This window comes from Condylostylus longicornis, unplaced genomic scaffold, assembly GCF_029603195.1.
Source record: "Condylostylus longicornis isolate FDR11 unplaced genomic scaffold, ASM2960319v2 ptg000135l, whole genome shotgun sequence".
Lineage (NCBI taxonomy): Eukaryota > Metazoa > Arthropoda > Insecta > Diptera > Dolichopodidae > Condylostylus > Condylostylus longicornis.
This window is the reverse complement of record NW_026578103.1, coordinates 17,173,060-17,194,562: the sequence shown is the minus strand read 5'-3', so window position 1 is coordinate 17,194,562 and position 21,503 is coordinate 17,173,060. Positions and strand designations below refer to the sequence as shown.

The window sequence follows — 21,503 nt, the reverse complement described above, 5'->3', positions numbered from 1 at the left end:
TTAATAATATTTTTAGTTATTATGAAAATCCTCATCTGCCCATAATCAATATAGACCTAATTTTTCATATTAAATTTTAATAATATTATATAATAAAAGAAAATTAACTTTAATGAAAATGTTTATAAGCGCCTTTTAAATGAAAAATACAGTTTTAATTTGCTTGAATTACCAAAAAATTTCCAATGTTAATCTTGTATTTAATTTTATATCAAGAGTAAGAATGAATAATATGTAGACCTTCATTATAAACCTTATTAAATTTTAAATTAATATTATATTTACTTGCTTTATTATTTTTTTATTAAATAATTTAAAATAAAAATTTGTACCTTACGCACTTTTATGTGTACTTAAACAATTTTATAATCTTTAATTTTAGGTTATACAAAAATTTTTTTTTTTTTAATAAATTTACAAAATTAAAGAGTAAATAAAGTGAAAATTGAGAAATTCATTGATCAATTTTATCGTTAAAAAAATTACAATATAACATTAATAAACGCATGAGTGTATCCAAACAAAATTAATTTTCTGACCAAAAATTCACTCAAGTGAATTTTTTCTTTTATTTTTTGTTTTATATAGTATTTATCATATAATTCGTATATAATAAATTTCTTGATAATTTATTTACTCATAATAAAAAATTTTTTTCAAAAAACTCTTAAAAAAAATAAATTTTCTCGGTCAATTGGGTGCATTAAACATTTATTGCCATAAATATAAATAAATCGAAATATAATGAAAAAATAAACAAATTTTGTAATATAAGTAAAGGAAAATAAAAATTAAAGAACCGCAATAAGAGTTGCCGTGTTTGGAAATTTTTCTCATTGTATGAGAAATTGTACATACATTAGAATGATTGTTAGTTAACGGTTGCTTTTCGTAACTCAACGACGTGTTTTGCGGTTCTAGGTTTGAAAAATTTTAATTGAATTTTCAATTATTTACAAATTGGTTATATTATATTGTAGATTTAGCTTAGCGGATCAAAATCTATATTCGGAAAAATTTTTTAAACATTAAATCAAACAGAAATGAGCATACAGAAGAAGTCAGTCAAATTCATGAACAATATCATAGTTTTCTATGATATTTAAAATTTGTACAAGTTGCATTTAAAAAAAAACATTGATTCCGGATATAAACTGCTTTGAATTCTTTAATTTCACTAAAATTTTGAAAATTTCACTTAGCTGTTCTTATAGAAAGGTTCCTTGCCACTTATTAAAATAATTAAAATTATTTTGACCGAAGCATAACATAATGACACTAAACTGCGAGTTCATCTACTTAACCAAAGTTCATTTTATATTTAGAAAATTAAAAACTTTTTAATAAAAACCAATTCCAAAAGATATCAATAACTATTAATCGATGAATCGATTTAAGTTCAATAATATAATTCACCAAAAAGCCAAAAAAAAAAAAATAGAAGCAAAACCAAAAAAACTTACATTATTATTTTTTATGATCCGTAAATCATCCTCTCATAATTATTTGTCTCTCCGCACTACACCATCTTCTTCACTTTTTACTTTTATTTTACTATATTATTAAAGTAGAAATAAATTCAAAATCAAAAATTTATTTTTTCCTTTTTTGTTTTTTTCATTACCTTCTTGCATATTTCTGGAATAAATTTTAACCTAAAAAACCTAAAGATATCGATGATCTTTTTAACAGATTTAACATTCTTGTCCAGAGCATATCCCATTGCACAATGAGACAAAATTCACACGAAAGATGAATTCATATTAAAATTTTTTGTTGTACAAGAGAAAAAAAAAAACAAGAATTGCCTCAAAGGATTCCTTGAATAATTTGTACTTGTATACATTGATTAATTGAAATTGAATTTTTTTTTTAAGGGTAAAGTTTCGAATATTAATAATTTTAATGAAAATTAAAAAAAAAAATCATTTAAAATTAAAAAATGAAAAAATTTTATTTAATCTGCCACACTATAAGATATTTAATCAAAAGTAATAATTTTAGTATTCGATTATTTCAAATGGAGATTTGTAGATTTCTAGATTTGTACAACGGGGGCAACAGTGCACTGCGACCACGCATTAGAATCTGTTGTGCGCCCCCATTCCGAGTGATTTCAAATATGGTATTTTAAATATGCGATTATTACTCTGTATGGTCCGTTTATAATAGTTATTCTTACATTTTGATTTCGACTCCATTCTTCTCAATTCTGATATACAAATTATGTATGTGGAAGGATTTTATAAATCATAGATATAAGAAATATAACAAACCCCCTTGATTTATCCCAATTCCAAAATTAAAATTAAAATAAATGAAATAGCACAGGGTGCCATTAGATGCAGGATGCGGAAACAATACCGTTTTTAAAAAATTTTCACACACCACTTAGAGGAAATTTGATATAAAGAAGATTTTGCTGAAATACAAAAAGTAATAAATTTTATAGTGGTTTACAAATGAGCAGATAAATTTGAAAAAACTTACAATTCCGAAAAATTAAGTATCCGAAAATTGAAATTTTTCTAATTTTGAAAGCGTAAACTTGAAAGTATAACTATGACTTCAAATTTGTTATTTTAATCCTTGTCCCTGCTGTTTCATACTAGGAAACGCAAATCTAAATTATTCTGCATTTGCGCAATTATTTAATTTTGTTTGGGGTTTTCGTGTAATAAGTTGTTGAAAAATAGAATTTCTCGAATTTTGAGAGTTGTAAGCTTTTTTAAAAGAGGGTAGGCAGATAACAATTTTCTTCTACAAAAATTGGTTTCTGATAAAGATTAATTTGTGTACGCAATTTTTGTTTTTCATCTTAAGAAGAGGTTGAAGAGTAAACTTGTCTTATTTTACGAATACCAATGATTTTTAACTTTTCTAGTAAATTTCAGTTCTGTATCATAAAAGTACACTACTCATATGTAAGTGAATCAAGCGAATTCGAATGTCAAAATCGCCAACGAAACTTACAAAAAATCTAAACGAAATAAGTAATACTGCATAACAAGATCAAGAAAAAAATTTTAATTTTATTTTCATTGAAATTTAGTTATAAAATAATATTAGTTGGATAAATTATTTTTAAATCCTTTATATAGTTTTCTTTATGCGTGCATCAGGAATTTATTGAATTTTTTTTAAATAAACGGTGATGATGAATATTATTATTTTATAGGATATAAAATATGAATTTGTAATTTATTTTTTTTAAAGACCCAATTCCCATCTTGAAATATTGAGTTGGTTTTTGATTTTTTTTTTTGATTTGATGAGGTCTACTCGGTTTTTCTCTGTTTTTGATAAGGGAGAAGCAAAAAGCATTTATAGTAATTATTATTAATGAAATCATTTTACAACTCAATTAACTGGTTCGATTGACCTTTTTTTCTTTTAGTTTCATTTTCTTGTAAATTAATACGCAGTTTTAATTGTTTCCAATTAATTTAAATGGTAAATATATTCAAATTTATAATTATGATGCCAACTTGAATTTGCAATGAAATTGACAAAAAATGTAAGGTAGAAAAAAATTACAAAATAAAGCCGTGCAAGTTTATTTTCGTGCATGCAAAAGATGCATGCAAAAAACAAAAATTTTTGAATTTAGTTTACGTAGACGATAATTAATAAATAAGAAATTAAATAAATAGCCAAGTGATTTGTATTGTTTTTAACGTTATTAAGAATTCCAAATATATGTTCTTTAATTAACTTAACGAGCCTTAATAACTTCAAAACTTCGAATCTTTTACATATTGGGATTGCAAATAATAATACTCCCCGTTTGTAATACTCAAATTATCAAATCCTCGTCTATGTTCTTAATCGCCGTTTACAACACCAACAAATAATCAACAAAGCCAAAGTAGTCATAAAATTGATAAGCATTTATTTGCGTGAAGAAAAAAACTAGTTCCTCTTTTCTTAACAAGCTGGAGCTCGTAAAATTAGTATATAAGTATTCCTTCGCGTCCAAATAATTTTTTCCTGGAAATTGATCAAAGAATCATCCATGAAATTATTTGTTATCATATGCGAAGCACTCAGTATATAAATACCTATGATAAATCTTTTATATGAACAATCAAAAATTAATATTAAAGAATTGACATGAAATTGAACAATTATAACACCACAGAACTATTCAGTTCAATATTAAAATTTTATAAAATTCCATCAACTGTTAAAGGAGCAGTTCGTGATCAACGGAAATTTTTCACTTTTAAGTTATTGACATTATAAAAAAAAAAATTTTAAATTTTTAAAATTCAGTGTCTTGTGAACAATATATCAAATCGGCCATTTTAAAACAACTAGTAATAATAATAATAATAATTAAACTTTATTTTCATCAACTGAAACTTGTAAGACCTAATGTTTGTATGAAAAGAATTCAAAATAAACTTATAATTATAAAATATACAAAAATTCAAGGTTATAACAAATTTATAAAACTTTAGTTATTCGACAATACTAAAGCTAGATATAAAATTTAGCTGAAAATATGTAGTTAGGAGTATTCTAATGTCCAAAGGAAATTAATTGAATGCACCATGATTATGTAAAAATTCAAAAATAATTAAAAGACATTGGGGTATTTACAGAATTAATTGAAATTTAAAAATAGTGACAGTGACAGTGAATACAAAAAAAATTAAAAACAAATTGATATTATAATAACATTCGAAATTGTGACGAAATAGTAATATTAAAAGTAAGCATCAAACGACTGGAATCAGTATAGATTCAATATTTATATTAATCATAATTATAATCAAATAGATAATTCTTAACTAGCTTAATAGATGAATCTGGTCTCGTTTCACATCTGCCTTCAAAATCGGTAAACTATTGAACAACCCTTGACCCGTTGATAAACAAAAATGATCAAAGTGGAAATTATAGCTTCTTGATACCGATAAAAATTAACCGGAATTAACACGTAAGTTGTAGTTTGCATAAGTTCTAGGAGAAAAAGTGCCAGAATTTAAGAAGAATAATTTAAAAGTGCCAAGTTGTTTAAATAAATGAAAGCTAAGCTTATGTACTTCTACTACACTTGCATATTAAACGTTAATTTGTTGATTAATCAAATGTTAATTTACAATACCGTTAATCTAAATAGTTCATTCTTAATTTTTAAGAAAATATTCAATAAATTTAAAATCGAAACAAAATTACAATTTCAATTATTTAATTTATTTTAATTTTCAATAGTATGTAAATATAATTAATTATACTTTTTTCAAAAGTTTAAATATTATATTTGAAAAAAAAAATAGAAATTAATACTTAAATAAAATTAAAATCTTAAATTAATTACAAAATAATTTTCTATTACAAAATAATTTAATATTTTTTCAACTAAAAAAATTTTTATAATAATTATTAAGAATACATTTGGTTTAATTCAATTTAATATTAACTAAAAATCAATTTAGTGATTTAAATTAATTTTTAATATTAAATTTACAATCTAAAATAAAGTTTCATACCAAAGCAAATAAAACAGAATTAAAAAATTGCAAAAATATTAATTAACTAAAATTAAAATTAAAATATTGAACTTTTCTTTTTTACTTTTATCTTACAAATTATTATTACTATTTTCCTTTTTTAATTATTAATTTACAATAAATTTTTTTATAAATTTGTTTTTTAATTTTTAAAATAAAATTATTTTCCTTGTTTCTAAATTGAGCGTATTGATTATCATTGTTGTTTGCTTGTTTTTAATTTTAATCAGAATGAAATTTTCTAGTACATATAGTCAACTTCCTTACCCGAACTTCCTTCGATTCAAGTCTGGCTTTTGTTTATTTTTAAATATTTAAAAGATTAAGCTGTTCGGAAGGTTCAAAAATTTTTTTGATGTAAAAAAAATTCAAAATTAAGAAACATACTGAAATATTTTAGAATAGATATTTTAAGTCAGAGAGGGTTTTGAATATGTGGATGGGCGATAGGGGTCTTTGACAATACTATCAAAATTATTACGTGAAATCATAAAATTTCTGTTACATATAAAAATTTTGCTTTTCGATACATAATTTGTGTTTGTGCTATACCGAATTTGAGGTCAGAGCTAAAATCTAGAAAATTTTAAACATTTTTGTTTAAAATATAAAATTTTGATTACAAATTAGTATTGGTGTTTTTAAATCGTTTAAGCATAATTAAATTATATTGGAATAATTTTTGAAAAAGTTTCATAACTTTTTTATTTATAAGGAAATAATTTTTTAATATAAAAGTTAACACAAACTTATTGAAAACCAATTATGAACAACAATATCAATTAGAAAAGACAAAAAATTAATTTTTTTCGAAAATGTAGTTTTCATGTTATACATAATGCAATAATAACTTCAAAATTTAAAATGGTAGAAAAAATTTTGTCACAATCCTAATTTTCGAATTTGTGGCTACGGCATTAGAATTTTTTTATTTGTTAGATCGAAGACAAAATGGAAAAGGAGTTTATAATATTATTATTAGTGTGTGTAGCGAAAAATTATTACAATGAAAATTTTTGATACCAAATTGATAACATATCTGAAACTAGTGTTGTTACGGAATTTTTACTTAAAAAATTTAAAAATGATTGATATTGTGCAGAATAGTAAAAATTTTTTTCAAGTCAAATTGGGAAATTTATTACCGAAATGATTGACATAAGTAAATACTTTTGATTTTGAATAATGAGTGTCATTTGTTAAACGACTGTGCTATTAAACACAGCTATGTAAGCTGTGAAATAAAAAATAATTGGAAAATTTTATATTTTTTGATATTTGAATTTTAACAGCAAATTTAAAATTAATTTAAACGATTATGCAGCCTAAAACCCATTGAAATTATAAATTTTAATATTATTTTTCACATTTAAATTTTAAAGTGTTATTTTAATTTTCATTGACTTTCTTCTTTAATATGATAATCAAGTTTCAATTAAAAATGTTTGTTTTTTTGTTTAATTTTTATGTACAAAAATTCATTTCATTCTGTTCTATTAATTTATTTTTTTGTATTAATCAAAATTATATAAGAATTATTTTATAAAATAAATTTAATAAATATGCGTGTACTGGCTTATTACAAATACATTATCTAAAAAAAAATTTTTTGCTCACAAAAAGTTCTTCACATGTGCTACCTAATTAGTTTTTTAATAAAAATTATTTAAAAAACTCTAAATAAATACTAAAAAGTGGTGAGAATAAATTTTTGAATAATTTTTTAATACATAATTTTGGTATGTTTTTTTATCTTGTTTTTGTAAAGGGAATGGATGCGTATGAATGATTTTAAATTTTAATACTATTTACACAATATTATAAATTTTAAAATTAACTATACATAAGTTATTCATTAAGTGTATTAAAACTAGATACTAAAAAAAAAACAACTTTTGTTTTTAACATAACAATTTTAATTTTTTTTTTCACAAAATCTTAAATTTCTAATTATTTTATTTAACATAATTTTTTTTACTTTAATTTTCGTTGGATATAATTTTTTCAGCTATAATAATTTTGTTTCTTTTCAATTTAAAATATTTTCATATTTCCGACTTAAATCTAAAATGATTTGACCAGCAACTTCTTTGTTTTCTATATCATAATTACTATTATTAAATAATATTTTCCATTAAATTATATAAGTACTTCTATGTTGTCACTTCAATAGGTGCATCATTATTTATTGATTCGTTGTTATTGCATACATCGTTGTCAGCATCTGTTGTATCCTCAGTTTCATGATCCCCACCACCAAAACTCACTGGTGTATAAATACCACCTGAATATGTTACTTTTCCCATAAATAAACGTATTTCATCACATGCATCTTCACGTTCAGCTTCCGTTGATGATGGTGAATCACCAATAGCCAAACTTAAACCATTGGCATCAGCTTCATGTTTTTTAAGATGACGATCTAAATTTGTTTGTTGTCCGAAACAACGATCACATAAATGACATTTAAATGGTCTCTCTTTATTATGTATATTTCTAACATGACGTTGTAAATTACTTGAAATACTAAAGGAACGTTCGCAGTATTTACATTTATATGGTTGTTCGCCAGTATGAGTTCTTAAATGACGTGTTAAATTAGCTGATCGTGGAAATACTTTACCACAATATTTACAAGTATAACGATCTTTAATTTTACCACCTACAGTTAATCCAACAGATAAACCACCGGCTGCCATTAGAGCTTCATGAAATGGTTTGGGCGGAAACGGTCCATTTCGTTGATGTTGGTGATGTTGATGATGATGATGTTGTTGTACGGCTAGTAAATGATCAAAGCCGGCTGGCCGACCACCCATTGACCCTAAAAAAGGAAATGGTCTTTGGAAAGCAACTGCAGCAGCTGCTGCTGTTGTATTAGGACGATAAATAGCTTCTAATAGCATAGGATGTATAGGACGTGGACATGTTATTGGCGGTCCCGGTGGTGAAGGGGATGGTGTTGGTCCTGGTGTTATTGAATGTGCTGGACTATTTGGTCCAGTTGAAATTTCTGGTATTCTTTGGTTTGACGGGGTTGGTGATACTGCCATTCTCTTACTTGAGAAATGTGTTTCAGGTGTTGTTATAAGGTCTTCAACTTGTTCTCTTGAAGTCGAATTGGGTGAAGAAAGTAAACGTCGTTTGCCCAAAATTGGCTCTTTTCGTGTCATTGTCAAATCTAAAGGTTGTTCAGTTGGAGGTGAACTAGAATTCGTTTTAACTGATCTTTCACTGCTTGGAGAAGGACTAGTCACATTAATGGGCTTCTAGAAAAGAAAATTAAGGTTTGATATATTTAAATAAATATACTCAAAATAATTACAAAGTAATTAACTATAAATTACCTTATCTTCGGGAGTCTCTCTACCGTCATCAATATCTAAACCTCCACTGGTACCAGAAGCTGTTAATTTTAAATTAATGATAGACTGATTTGTGTCATCATCTGAACTTTGTGATTGTCTTGAACTTCGAGGTGAACGTTGTTCGAATTTGATTTTATTATTATCAATCGAATTTTTCGTTTCATTTTTGATTTTATTGTTTTCCACTAAATGTTGTGATAAACTTCTGCCATTTGTTAAGTTAATATCATTTCCTCCTAATTGATTTGTTGTTGTTTTGTTGTGACCATTATTAGAGGAAAAATTTGGAAAATCTAAACTTCGATTTCCAGATATTGGTGATATTTTTTCTTCCTTTTTCACTGTAGACATCGGTAAATCCAAATTGGGCTTTTGTAAGAGCAACTGAAAGTTAGGCGCTTGAGCTGGTGTTTGCGGAAACATGCCCATAGGCAAACCATAGGGTGGGAATCCAGGCGGAAAAAATGGTGGAGGTCCACGAAACATTAAAAATGGATTCGGTGGTGTACTCATAGCTGACGGTATATTATGTCCCAAAGCACTATTTACTCCTGACACTAATGATTGTGTATGCGGTTGATCAATATTATTAGAAGAAGACCCGCTACTTGTACTCAATTGGGATGGCATACGACTTCTCCTAACATCACTTGAATGTGTACGATGCTGTTGATGATTTGATGATAAATGATGAGAAGATATCGTACTATTCGGATCACAAAATCTTTTATGTTTTGATAATGATGACGCTGTTCCGAAACTTTGACCGCACTTTGAACATGTAACTTGTGTTTGACAATCGGCATGCATTCGTCTATGTCGGCATAAATTTGAAAATTGTGTATACGCTTTTCTACAAACTGCACAACGAAATGGTTTAACAGATGAATGTATATGTGTGTGTTGCTTTAATCCTGATGATGTACCAAATGTTTTACCACATTCATCACAAACGTGACTTCTAGCGCCAACGTGATGAGCACGAATATGTCGTTGAAGAATTGATGGATCACGGTATACCTAAAATAATAAAAAAAAAAATTATGAAAAAACGAAAAAGTAGTAAATAGCAAATAGAAAAACAATTTGAAAAAGTTATACAAGTAAATTAATCTGAATTCACAATTTGTTTGACTGGAAGGAGAAATACAAAAGAAAAGTTCAAAAAATTACAGATGTAAGAGTGGTTGTACAGGTAGTTGTGTCTAAAATACGCACACTTTAAAATAAATGTACTATATAAATATTGGGTACAAAACCGTGTTTGATAATAATGCTACAATTATTTTCGATTAATCTTTGAATGATTTCTGAGTGGCAAATGATTACGCACATTTTTGTGTAGGGTTATTTTTTTTATTTTTACTTTGAGACTGTGTTACAGTTTTTAATTTTTTATTTTTGGAATTTATTTTTATTTTCCATTTTCATTGGTGTCGTTATACTTTTTCAAAAAAATATTTAGATTTTAAATATATCTACGTAAAATAAATAAAGTAAATTGTATCGGTTATGTTGGGTATCAGCTGATAATGAATTAACAACAAATTATATGCAATCTTAAAGCACTTGAATTAAGCAACAATTATCATAACATTAACAATAATATAATGAAAAAAATAAAAAAAAAAAAAACAAAAAATATCAAGATAAATTATTTCTCAGCATGAGCAGTCATAGTGAATTTTCAATGTTTTTACGGTAGATCAGTTTTTGAGGCTATTCGAAAGTAATATAAGATGGAGTCAAAATTTCATTTTGAATAATTTGAATTTAGGCTTGAGAAGGACTCAAAAATATTATTTATGACTTAAGTCTCTATTTATCGACAAATTAAATCGTCCTTACTCGACACAGTATTGTAATTTTTTAACCGCTATTTGCTTACTCAATTATTTTACAAGCAAAATTTAACAGTATTAGAACTCTACTGTTTATTTTCAATTAATTTTATAAAATAATTTATTTACTTATTATTTTATTCAATCAAATTTTTCACTCCACCTTAAAATCAGTAGTACGTAAGGAGCAAAAATACAAATTTATGATTGATATCTTTAAAAATGAAAAATTACGTAAATATGATTTTAATTGTACCTACTTGTTTACTTATAAAGATTAATGTAATAATTACACCAGCTATGCAACAAAAATGTATTATATTGTAAAACTGAACACATTAAAACCAAACACTTAAAACGGCAACAATGTCATTTTTATTCTCTTTCAATTGAGAAAAAATTAAAAAAAAAAATTCCATCTCTTATTATTGTTTTACTCTCTTTGAGTTTTTGTTTTAACATTATTTTTATACCTAGGTGTTTTTTTTTTTTCTATTTTTCTTTCTCTTTAATAATTAGCACTGGTTTATTTGGTGTTAGAATAACAAAAATTCAATCATCCAGAACATTTTTATGGATATTAACGAATAGCTAATAATATTGAAGGTTGAAATTTTAATAATAATTATTATGGTGAATAAGTAATTTTGCAATATCGTAAAATGGATATGATTATTATGATATTGATAAAAAATACAAGTGATCACACCTTTAAAAGTGTGAAATATTATAGTAACAATCATGTTGCAAATAACCAGTCCAAAAGTATTGAAAATACATACAAGTGAGTGTATAAAATGTATAATTGGCATTCTTATTTTTAATCAAAATATTAATTATATTTTTTATATATACATGCACGTGTATATGTGTGTTCTCATTTAGGCATTTAAAGGATTTTTAATACATAGCTTCAAATACTTAATGTTAACATAGATAGTGTGTTAAAACACAAATACATTAATACCAAATACAATTTTAAAATAATCTTGAATCAATTGCAAAAATATTAATTTTTTATATTTTTCATAATTTTATTCTCATTTAAATTTTTGTCCAATATTAAATTTTAATACGATTGCCTCTGTTTTGTTCAAATGTTTATTAAAGATATATTAATATCGCCTAGCGCGTTTATGTCTTCACATATATACATCCATACAAATATATATATATATATACAATTATTGTGACAGAAATATGTACTAATTTCTGTTTAACATATAGCAAGAAGCTTAAAAATTTATATTTTTTACAGTCATGTGTATACTACTATATTTATATATTTCTTTGATCGATATCTAATACAGCTAATATAGAAAAAATTTATTATGAAAATGTTGGGGCGATCAATTTAAATATTAATGTATACAACATATAAACATTAGGAAATAATAAAAATAGAAAAAAAAAACAAATTAAATAAATATGATACTTATTATGTTTTTATATTTTTTTTTTATGTGGTTTGTAACTTGCGTTTGCATAGCTTTAGGCTATTTTTCATATAATAATATTAAAAGTGGAGATTTTTATCATTCAAATACCAATCGAATTTTTTTATGAAAAAAAAAAAAATGTCTTAAAATGAGCACAATTTTCAATTTACAATAAAATTTCTTGCTTCTCTTTTACATTGTTGAGTAACACAACACACAACTACTTAAGTTTTATTAATTTTTTTTTTGTAAGATTAAAATTATCTTGGTTAAAGAATGCATCTTTTATATTATTAACATGGTATGGCATTATAATGCAAATATGATACCTACTAATTTTTCTATTTCAACATTCTAACTCTTATTTTGCTTTCATTCATTTAAAAAAAAAAATTTTATAGGAGTTTGAGCTTCTAACAATCGGAATTTTAACTTTTAAAACTAAGTTGAAATTTAATTCCAAAAAAAAAATTAAAAATAAAATTTATGTATTATGTGAATCTGAATAAGAAAATAGTCTACAATAATTGTGCAGATAGATTAACACTAATGTAATTGCCTGCCTTTTAATTGACTGGTTGCAACTACCCTAGGAATAGCATTTCACCTTAGTTACAATGTCAGTTTGCCTTTTAATATTAAAATTTTTGGGCACGAAACAACATTTTATTTATCTACCTCAATTATAAAAAGATACAAAAAACTCTTGGCATGAAACGTAAATGACGTACAAATCAGTGAGTCAGTTTACTATTATGAAAATTCGATGGAAGTTAATGTTCCTCTTCCAAGATCATGAAATCAAGAATTATGTATTGAAAAGGCCTGAGTTGGGCCCGTTATATGAAACAATTCACCAAAACCTGCGCCCAAAGCTTTATAAATCGCAAGTGTTTTAAATTCACACAGAATTTATCAAGAATTCGTGCTCATTATTTTATTTAAGAAAAAATTATAGAAATAAAAATTACTAAAAAGTTGGATGGCTAGGCTATATTAATAATAGTCTTTTTTCTTTCGAATAATTTTACTTTCACAGTTCCATTTATGGTAACAAAGATTTTTTTTATAATTATTTTTGTCCTTACTTTTACTAATCTAAATATCTAATATATTATTGTAATATTTTTGCTCTCGTTTTATTTGAAAAGATGACATACCCTCAAATCTATTAAATACATAACTAGTAAAAATTTTTTTAAAAGAAAAAAAATGATATAATTAGGAGTGTGCGCACCTTTAAAGGTTATATACACAAAAAAAAAGAATAGACGACGTTAAGCCATTCAAATTCTTTTTATTTTTTTTTCAAAATACCTGTATATGTGATTACGGTATTGATAAAGAATACCATTTTGATAGCACACTTTCCATTATACATTGTATAATCATACCATAAATAGCAAATAAGACACAGATAGGCTCACTTAAACATTAATCTATATTATTATAATATAAGTGATGTCAAATGAAAACTTGAAGTTATTACGCGGGTGTTACAATTTTTTTCTTTTTACTTTTATTTCTATTTTCACATTAAAATTAAGAAATTTATTATTTGAAATAATTTTTTACAGGATGGCCTCAAAAAAATTTTTATTAGGTGACTAGTTGCAATAATTTTGTAGTTGACACGAATACATCCATTTTTCTAGAATAAAACTATTCGTTTAAATCAGAATTTTAAGTGTATATTTGATCAAGCACCAATTTTAAATATTTTTGTGAAAAATAAAAAAGAAAGCAATCGGATTCCATAGAAAAATTTATGTTTACTGTAGAAAATATTAAAATATATTCACAATAGTTTCTTATCTTAGATTTTTCCAACGATAGACGTAAGTAACTTTTATTCCAATATACTAAAAAAGCTAAGGAAATTCGAATGCTAATTTTGAGTGTCTTTAAATGGGCACAATTTAACAAAATTCTACTTAAAAATTTGATATAAAATCAATTTTTCAGATTTAGAGTGGTAATTAAAAGTGGCTAATTGAAAATTTGCATAAATTTTACAATTTGATCAAATACGAATGCACTTCACGATTCAAAAAATTACGGGGACTTGATGGTAATATTGAGCTATAAGAAAATATTTGGAGCATAAATTGGTTATTTTAAAAAAAATCTTCAAATAATACACAAAAAAAATATCCAAAATAATATCCAAAATTAATTCAAATTTCAATTCAAAATGGAATTTTTTGTTTTTTTTTTTTGTTATTTTAATTTTATTTTTTGAGGTGTGATCCATTTATAGGAACATTTAAATAATAAAATGATGAATTCAAATAAATGAAATGCGAGCATCAAATTTTTAACCAACAAAAAACTATGAACTGAAAAACACCTTTTGATCACACGCCATTGAAATGAAAATTAAAAGTTTTCTTTAAGATGTTTTTGCTATAGATTTTATTATTGATTTTCTGAGAAGAATCCATCACATATTATATATGTACCTACGATTTTGAATTATGTGCTCTTGTATTAATTTTAATGTATGTATAATATACCGAAATTTTGATGACGACCGTAGATTACCGTAAAAATATAAAATTTTAAAATTAAGAGGGAAATTCAATACAATAGTAAAATATAGATACCTACACCGTAAATGTACATATATATTAAATATCTATAATATACCTACATGTACTTAAATATTTTTGAATTATAATTCTAGCCGGAGGTGAAACAACAATACAAAAAAAAAATATTATTGTAAACTTCAGTGAGTATAGTTGCACAGAGGATCTCTAATTGAAAATACGTGTCAATTGTTTGATTACGGATTTATATTACTTTAAGCTTATATGTACATGTATGAAAAATATTTAATAGATCAGGTAAGATAAAATTGAAAAAAAAAAAATAATATTCTTTTATCTTAGATAATAATTTGACTTTATTTTTGAATTGTAGGTTTTTTTCTAATTTTAAAAAATTTTAAGTAAAAAATATTCCCGTTTTCATAGTTGTCCACGAAATTATGGAACATATAACAAAATAATTAATAAATTGATAATTAATTTAGGATATTTTGTAGGTCGCTAAGGTATTGAAAAATTTCTGTCTAATTTCTTTAGTATCCGAAAATCGTAAAAATTTATTGGAAATATTAAATTTTGTGCTTACTAGAAGCATTTCAAGATTGCAAAGATTCATGTAATAATATCGTTTACAATTTGAGCAATATTTGTAAGTAGGTATGTACTTTAATACTAATTTTCTAAAAATATATGTACCTAATTTAGAAACCGTAATTATACAATACGAAACCTATTTAAAGTTTAGAAAATTATTGAATTTAGTTCTTTCATGATTGATTGTTAGGGCCTTTTTAATATAAATTTCAGTATTTTTTAACAAGGGATGTACATTGTATACAGTAAATTTTTTTTTGTTCTACTTGGGGGCACTCGGATTTTATGCTTGACCTTAAATTAAGCAATAATTTTACAGGTTATCGAGTTAACTAGGCGACGACCAGCCTGTCATATTTATTGTTTTATTTTTAAGACCGGTACCTGCACCTTTTGTCAGATGAATACCGTAAATAATAAGTTATTATTTCGTTCCCTTATCCGTTTATCCCAAAAAATTAAAGATATTTCGTAGATATTGCAAGCATATGAAACATTGCATATATGTACATACGTCACTTGTATATACCTACATAATAAAAGAACATACTACATATTAAAATCTATATCTAGTACACATACTCAAGTATATATATTTAAACATAAGTAAATAAATTGAAACACAAAATATCATTAAGCATGCCTTAAAATTTCTAATTCAAATAAATTTTTATAGAAAACTTTTTAATATTACAAACAGACGAGTTAAAAATTTTAGAATAATTTTTTTAATTTTTATATTTCTTCCCACCATAAAATGCGTTAAAATAAAAGCTTCTTTGAAATATTGTGATAAAATTATTATATTTCACTCTTATTTTTTTTTCTCCTTTTTTTACATATATGTACATATATGTACATTTATGCCCATCGCAAATTACATGTGGGTGGTGATGATATTACAAAAGTAAGAAATAATATAATATTATTAATAACGTACATGCATGCAAATGGTATTATCGATCTTATTCGACATAAATATAATATGTAAAAATATCGCAATCGATTTTATTTTATTAATCTTTTTTAAATATTTTCGATAATTTAAGTGTATTTGTATATGTATACCAAACTTATCGTAAAATAAAATAAATAAAATCTTGAAATTTTAATGGAGTAAAATTTTATATAAATTTTTTTTATTATTTCGATTATTCATTAATTATATATTAATGACTATGTTTATGTATAGTTAAGACATACACATGCAAGTAATGGATACATAAACGATTCTCAGTCAAACTGTAACATGGCATATACGTAGCTACATGCGGTTGATAATAAACAATAATTTTAATAGTTTATGCGTATGTTTTGGTTATCTTTTTAATTTAGTTGGTTTTCGTGACCTAAATTTGTCTATCATCTTCCCTGGGGTGTTTGAACGCATAACGCATGTAAAATATTTTGTACATGTCCGTAAGTATACTATCAATTCTATAGTCAATATTTTATTTGTATAAAGGAGAATTTAATAGCGGTGTATTGATTGATTTAATATTGAGAATTTAATAACGGTGTATTGGTGAGAAAGATTGTAAAGTGCGGCGAAAAAATGTTTAATAAATAACTAGGTATATAAAAGCTTCCTTTTTGGCGAATACCCTTATAATGCTTAAAATCAGTACTTAAATCATTATTCTTAACTTCTCTCCAACTTAATAATTATTTAAGGGAAGTTTTTGTATGGTAAGTAAAGACGATCCCCACATTCTACCTATCCATACCTATAATAGAATTTCAATGAGTGGGTAAAAATCATGGATTCATGAAAAAATTAATTTAAAAGTTATTTATTTTAATCATATAAGATACTTTAGAGTTAAAAAATGAATGATAAATGAGGAGGATTTCACTTTCAATAAAATATGATTAAGTGTTATAGTTGCTGAATTAAGGTTAGCATTATGTAGCTATGCTTTTATTTAGATAACAGATTATGAAAACTTTCAAAGTCATATGATATTCAAATTAAAATTAAATAAGCGTGTTCGTGTATTTTATAAGTTCCTATTTTAAAAAAGCAAATAAATACTCACTTTTGAACAATTTTCACAAGGAAATTTTTTTATTTCACCGTGCGATACAGCTCGATGCCTTAATAAAGATGGCCGATGACAAAAACTTTTTTGACACAATTCACAAACGGAAACTCCTTTTGGATAATGATGTTCAACAACAAGATGATCTTCTAAACTGTAAGTTGTTAAGGAAAAATAAAATTGGTTATTATTAAATTAATATTGATTTCTGATTTTATAAATATTAAAAATTCTTTATTTAAATATTCTTATATAAATCACTATATACATTCGAACGTAAATATTTAAAATAGCTAGGATTTGAATAAATCAAATTAATTCTTTATAAATTCGCTCCCCTTTGCTCTTAAAAAAAAAAATACTATAAAAATCCATTAAAAATATTGAATTTATTATGAGCTGAAAATTAATCAAAATTACTAGTGATGACAAAAACTAACTACTATTTGCGCTTACAATTAGTGAAGAATAATTGGTTTTGATTTTTATAAATCCGATAGAGTGGGTACTCAAACATATGTGAATATGCATGTTAACCCAAAATAATATGTAATTAAATCACTTCAACGTTTTAATAATTTTTCATACATTAAGTGGCTTTCCTTTTTTATGTTTGTGATTTCTGAATTATTTATAAGATGAAACCATTAAAAAAACAACAAGAACTAACTATGAATACCCTTAAATGCGCTCATCTATGCAAACAAATGAAATAATAAAGCTATAATTATAATAAAAATATCCTTTACAGTTATAGTTTGCGGTTTTCTAGGTGAAATATTTTTTTATTTGCATTTTTGTTACTTTTTATATTTTTCATTGCAATGATAGCTTTTTATCACGAATAGTAATTTAAATGCCAATGTTATGTTAAAGAAATAATAAAACTATTCCTCTTCCAATTGGATTGACTAGGTTTTCTGAGAATCTACCCCATATTTTGTTAAATTTTAAACCCTTCTATGCCGTTGAAAGTGAATTCAGTACAAAAATGAAGCAAAAACTATCTGTTGCTAGAACAAAATTTGTTTTAAATTAAGATAGAAAGTTCCAAATGTTTCTGTATGTCTTATAGCTATGTTACAAAGATAATATATGAATATATGAGATCACAATGAACTTTTTAAATTAATCTTAAAGTGATTTTCAGTTCTATAGCGGCCACCTACAATAGCAGCCGTTCTTGGCAGAAATTAAACGATTTCTGAAATTTAAGAAATACGTTTTTTTCGTTTTTGATTTATCTATCGAGTGCATAGACGGGCGCTTTTTAATTAACACAGAATTTCAACCTGAGCAAGAATGTATACAGGTTCATACCGCAGACTCCTTTAAGTAGGTGCACAAACTCCATACACTTATTTCTACACACTTATTTCTAGTTTATTTTTGTGGTTTTGTTGCATTTAGGTGTATTAAAATGTTGGTTTAGCAATAAATCATAATAGAACTCTAAATCTGACAAAAAAATATATTCTTCTTTGAACGTGGCTTAATTTCTTTAATAATTTCTTCCATATAAAAATTAGAATAAAAATTGAAAAATATACTAAGAAAATATACTAAGCGGTTTTAAATCTGAAATCTTTCCACCGCGAATATATAATTCGAAATGTAGACCGTGAAGTTATCTAATTTTTGAACATACCGAGAGGATTGGTCGTAATGCAAACTATTCATGCAAATGTTACTGTAAGCTTCCTTGATATAGTCAACGATTCATTAATATAACAATCAACTTGTTTTGCACCACGATTTGGTACTCATGACTTTTTCAAATCACTGAATTTAAATTTGCTTCAAATACTTCATTAATTACACAAAATATTTTCGCTCATATAATACCACGGTTTTCTGGAGTTCAAATTGAAAATATTAATATTGAGCACCCCAATCAAAGAAATCTACAATCAAATACCAATTTAACGAATAGTTTTATGTTGATTAATCTCTTAAAAAAATAAAATTTTAGACATCAAATTACAACATAATTATAATTCAAAGGTTACTTTTTGTTATCAATCACAAGTGTAATGAACAACAAATCAATTAAAAGAAGCCGCAATGTTGAATTTGAAAAAAAAATTCTATTATTTCCATATGGGAAAATTTTCAAAATAATGTACAATTTTTTAAGACAATTTCCAATTAATAAAATTGTATATGAGTTTACATGCATAGTTTATTTACCCAAACATAATTCAATATTTTAACCACGCGTTCAAATAAACCGAACGTGTCCGTGTTTTAAATTATTTACCATGTATGTATGTATATTTCAATTTAAATGACCTAAAATTTAACGAAGACAATAACAATTTATTTTGTTGTTTGGGAAGTCCTCGTGAAGAGGTCTACAACACTTGTGTTCACGTTAATTACATATATAATAATGTTATGTACAATGTATGTAGATACAATACATGCTCTGATAAGCATCTAAATTCACATGATTTTTTTATTTTTCTTTTGTATACAAAAACATTTTTACTTGATTGAACTTTAATTGTTAATTATTACGTTCATTTTACCTTCAATCTTGTTTTGATTCATTTCAGTTTAAATTTGAAGGACTTTTAAAAAAGAAAGAAGAATAGTTTGTAAATAAAATATTGTCAGTCTGTTATGGTAAGAAGTCGCTGAAAAGCTCATTTACGATATGTTTTCGGATTTAAATGTGAATGGATTCAATGCAGAATTTCTTCGAATACATGACAAAGAAACGAGTATCCGAAAAATCCTCATTTCGCATTGCTTTATTTTCAGCTATAATTTATTACTAGAACACAAAGCTTTTAAAACAAATTACTATCAGGCAGAGCAGCAAATTTTGAATATATTAGACCTAAAACTCAACTAGTTTTACGTATACAATTAAAATTTGTTTTTTAACTTCTGTAAACAAATTTCTTCTTTAATTTTACTGCAATTAAAATTTTTTTTTTTAACTGATGACATCTTGTGAAATTTGCCATATGCTTAATTACTATTAAAAAATAGTAGCCACACAAATAAAAATTAAATATAAAAATACACTCTTTATCGTAATAATATTTAGATCAAATCAGTAAACAACAAAAAGTAAGTCTTAGGGTATCGACTACTAGAAATTTATGCTCATGATTGCATGAAAAATTTATTAAATTCAAAAGTGTGCGCGATTACTAATAACAAAAAAAATTTGTAAATGCGCAGTAACTTAAAATTAGTATCTATATATAAATTAAAATTCTATAACAGGTACTTCTTTCAAATCATTGGTAGACTGAGATTTCCATTGTATCATCAAAATATGAAAATATTCATTTTAATGATGGAGAGTTCGTCCTTCCGTCTCTTTGTCTGTCCGTCCAATTACAATATAAAGCGGACATTTTTAACACAAATAGGTCTTCACCAGAAACTTATTTCTGCAGAAGAAAATTGTTACTTGTCCCTTTAAAAATTATATCCCCTATTTATTGTAACGAAATCACAAATATTTTTTTTAAATTTTGCAAACATGGAAAAGTAGTGGCTGTAGTAAAAGTATTATAGTAACTCTGAAACACATATTTTTAGGTTTCGTTGTAATTTAATTAATTTTATGAAATATGTAAAAAAATTTGAATACATTTCAAAAATTTAAAAGCAAAATTTTGCGAAAATCTAATTTTTAAAAATAAATCATTTATTTATTTGCTTTTAAGCTATTCCATAATAAAAGCGAATAATTGTGTCCTAAAGTATTCAAATCAGGATTTCGGAATTCCGAAATTAATTTAGTTTTATAAAATTCAAAATTCCGAATTCTAAATAAATCGAATTGCGGATTATTCGATTTTCTACATTTTTCGTGTTCTCTTTCTAATAAATCATACGGAATTCCAGCAAGTGGCCTAAACATAATTTAAAAAAAAACTGTTCGTTTTGTAACGGTTTGTTCCAAAATTTCCACGACTCTGTGTGTAAGTATAACATAAATGTATAACATAAATAACATGTATAATAAAAATACTATATTATGATTTTGAATTATTTTAGTACTTGGAAACTACTAGAATTTTTTAAAATTGTTGTTGCTGTAGCAGCAAATACAAAAAAAATTTAAGTATATTCTTTACATACTTTCCGGCAAAAATAACTTGGTATTAGGAAAATCGTATACA

At 25.0% G+C, this 21,503-nt stretch overlaps 1 protein-coding gene across 2 annotated transcripts; it reads right to left on the bottom strand.

The window, feature by feature from the left end:
- Positions 1-7,431: 7,431 nt before the first annotated feature.
- LOC129615237 (transcription factor hamlet-like) lies at positions 7,432-19,050 on the bottom strand. 2 transcript variants are annotated; one of them, XM_055530357.1, is made up of 4 exons: positions 19,004-19,050; positions 17,353-17,509; positions 8,867-9,907; positions 7,432-8,788 (listed from the first exon to the last, which is right to left on the bottom strand). In XM_055530357.1, exons 1-4 carry the CDS (start codon positions 19,033-19,035, stop codon positions 7,673-7,675), a joined length of 2,346 nt encoding a protein of 781 aa, XP_055386332.1. In that variant the 5' UTR covers positions 19,036-19,050; the 3' UTR covers positions 7,432-7,672. The 2 variants fall into 2 exon arrangements, with proteins under 2 accessions (XP_055386332.1, XP_055386333.1); XM_055530358.1 differs by having other exon boundaries at positions 7,432-8,785.
- Between the last annotated feature and the right edge of the window lie 2,453 nt (positions 19,051-21,503).

Coding starts and splice junctions, on each gene's coding strand:
- LOC129615237 (XM_055530357.1), bottom strand. CDS start 19,035: ATGAATAGTTTGCATTACGACCAATCCTCTCG. Junction 17,510..19,003: donor CATTACGACCAATCCTCTCG/GTATGTTCAAAA, acceptor AACAACTTACAG/TTTAGAAGATCATCTTGTTG. Junction 9,908..17,352: donor CTTGTGAAAATTGTTCAAAA/GTGAGTATTTAT, acceptor TTATTATTTTAG/GTATACCGTGATCCATCAAT.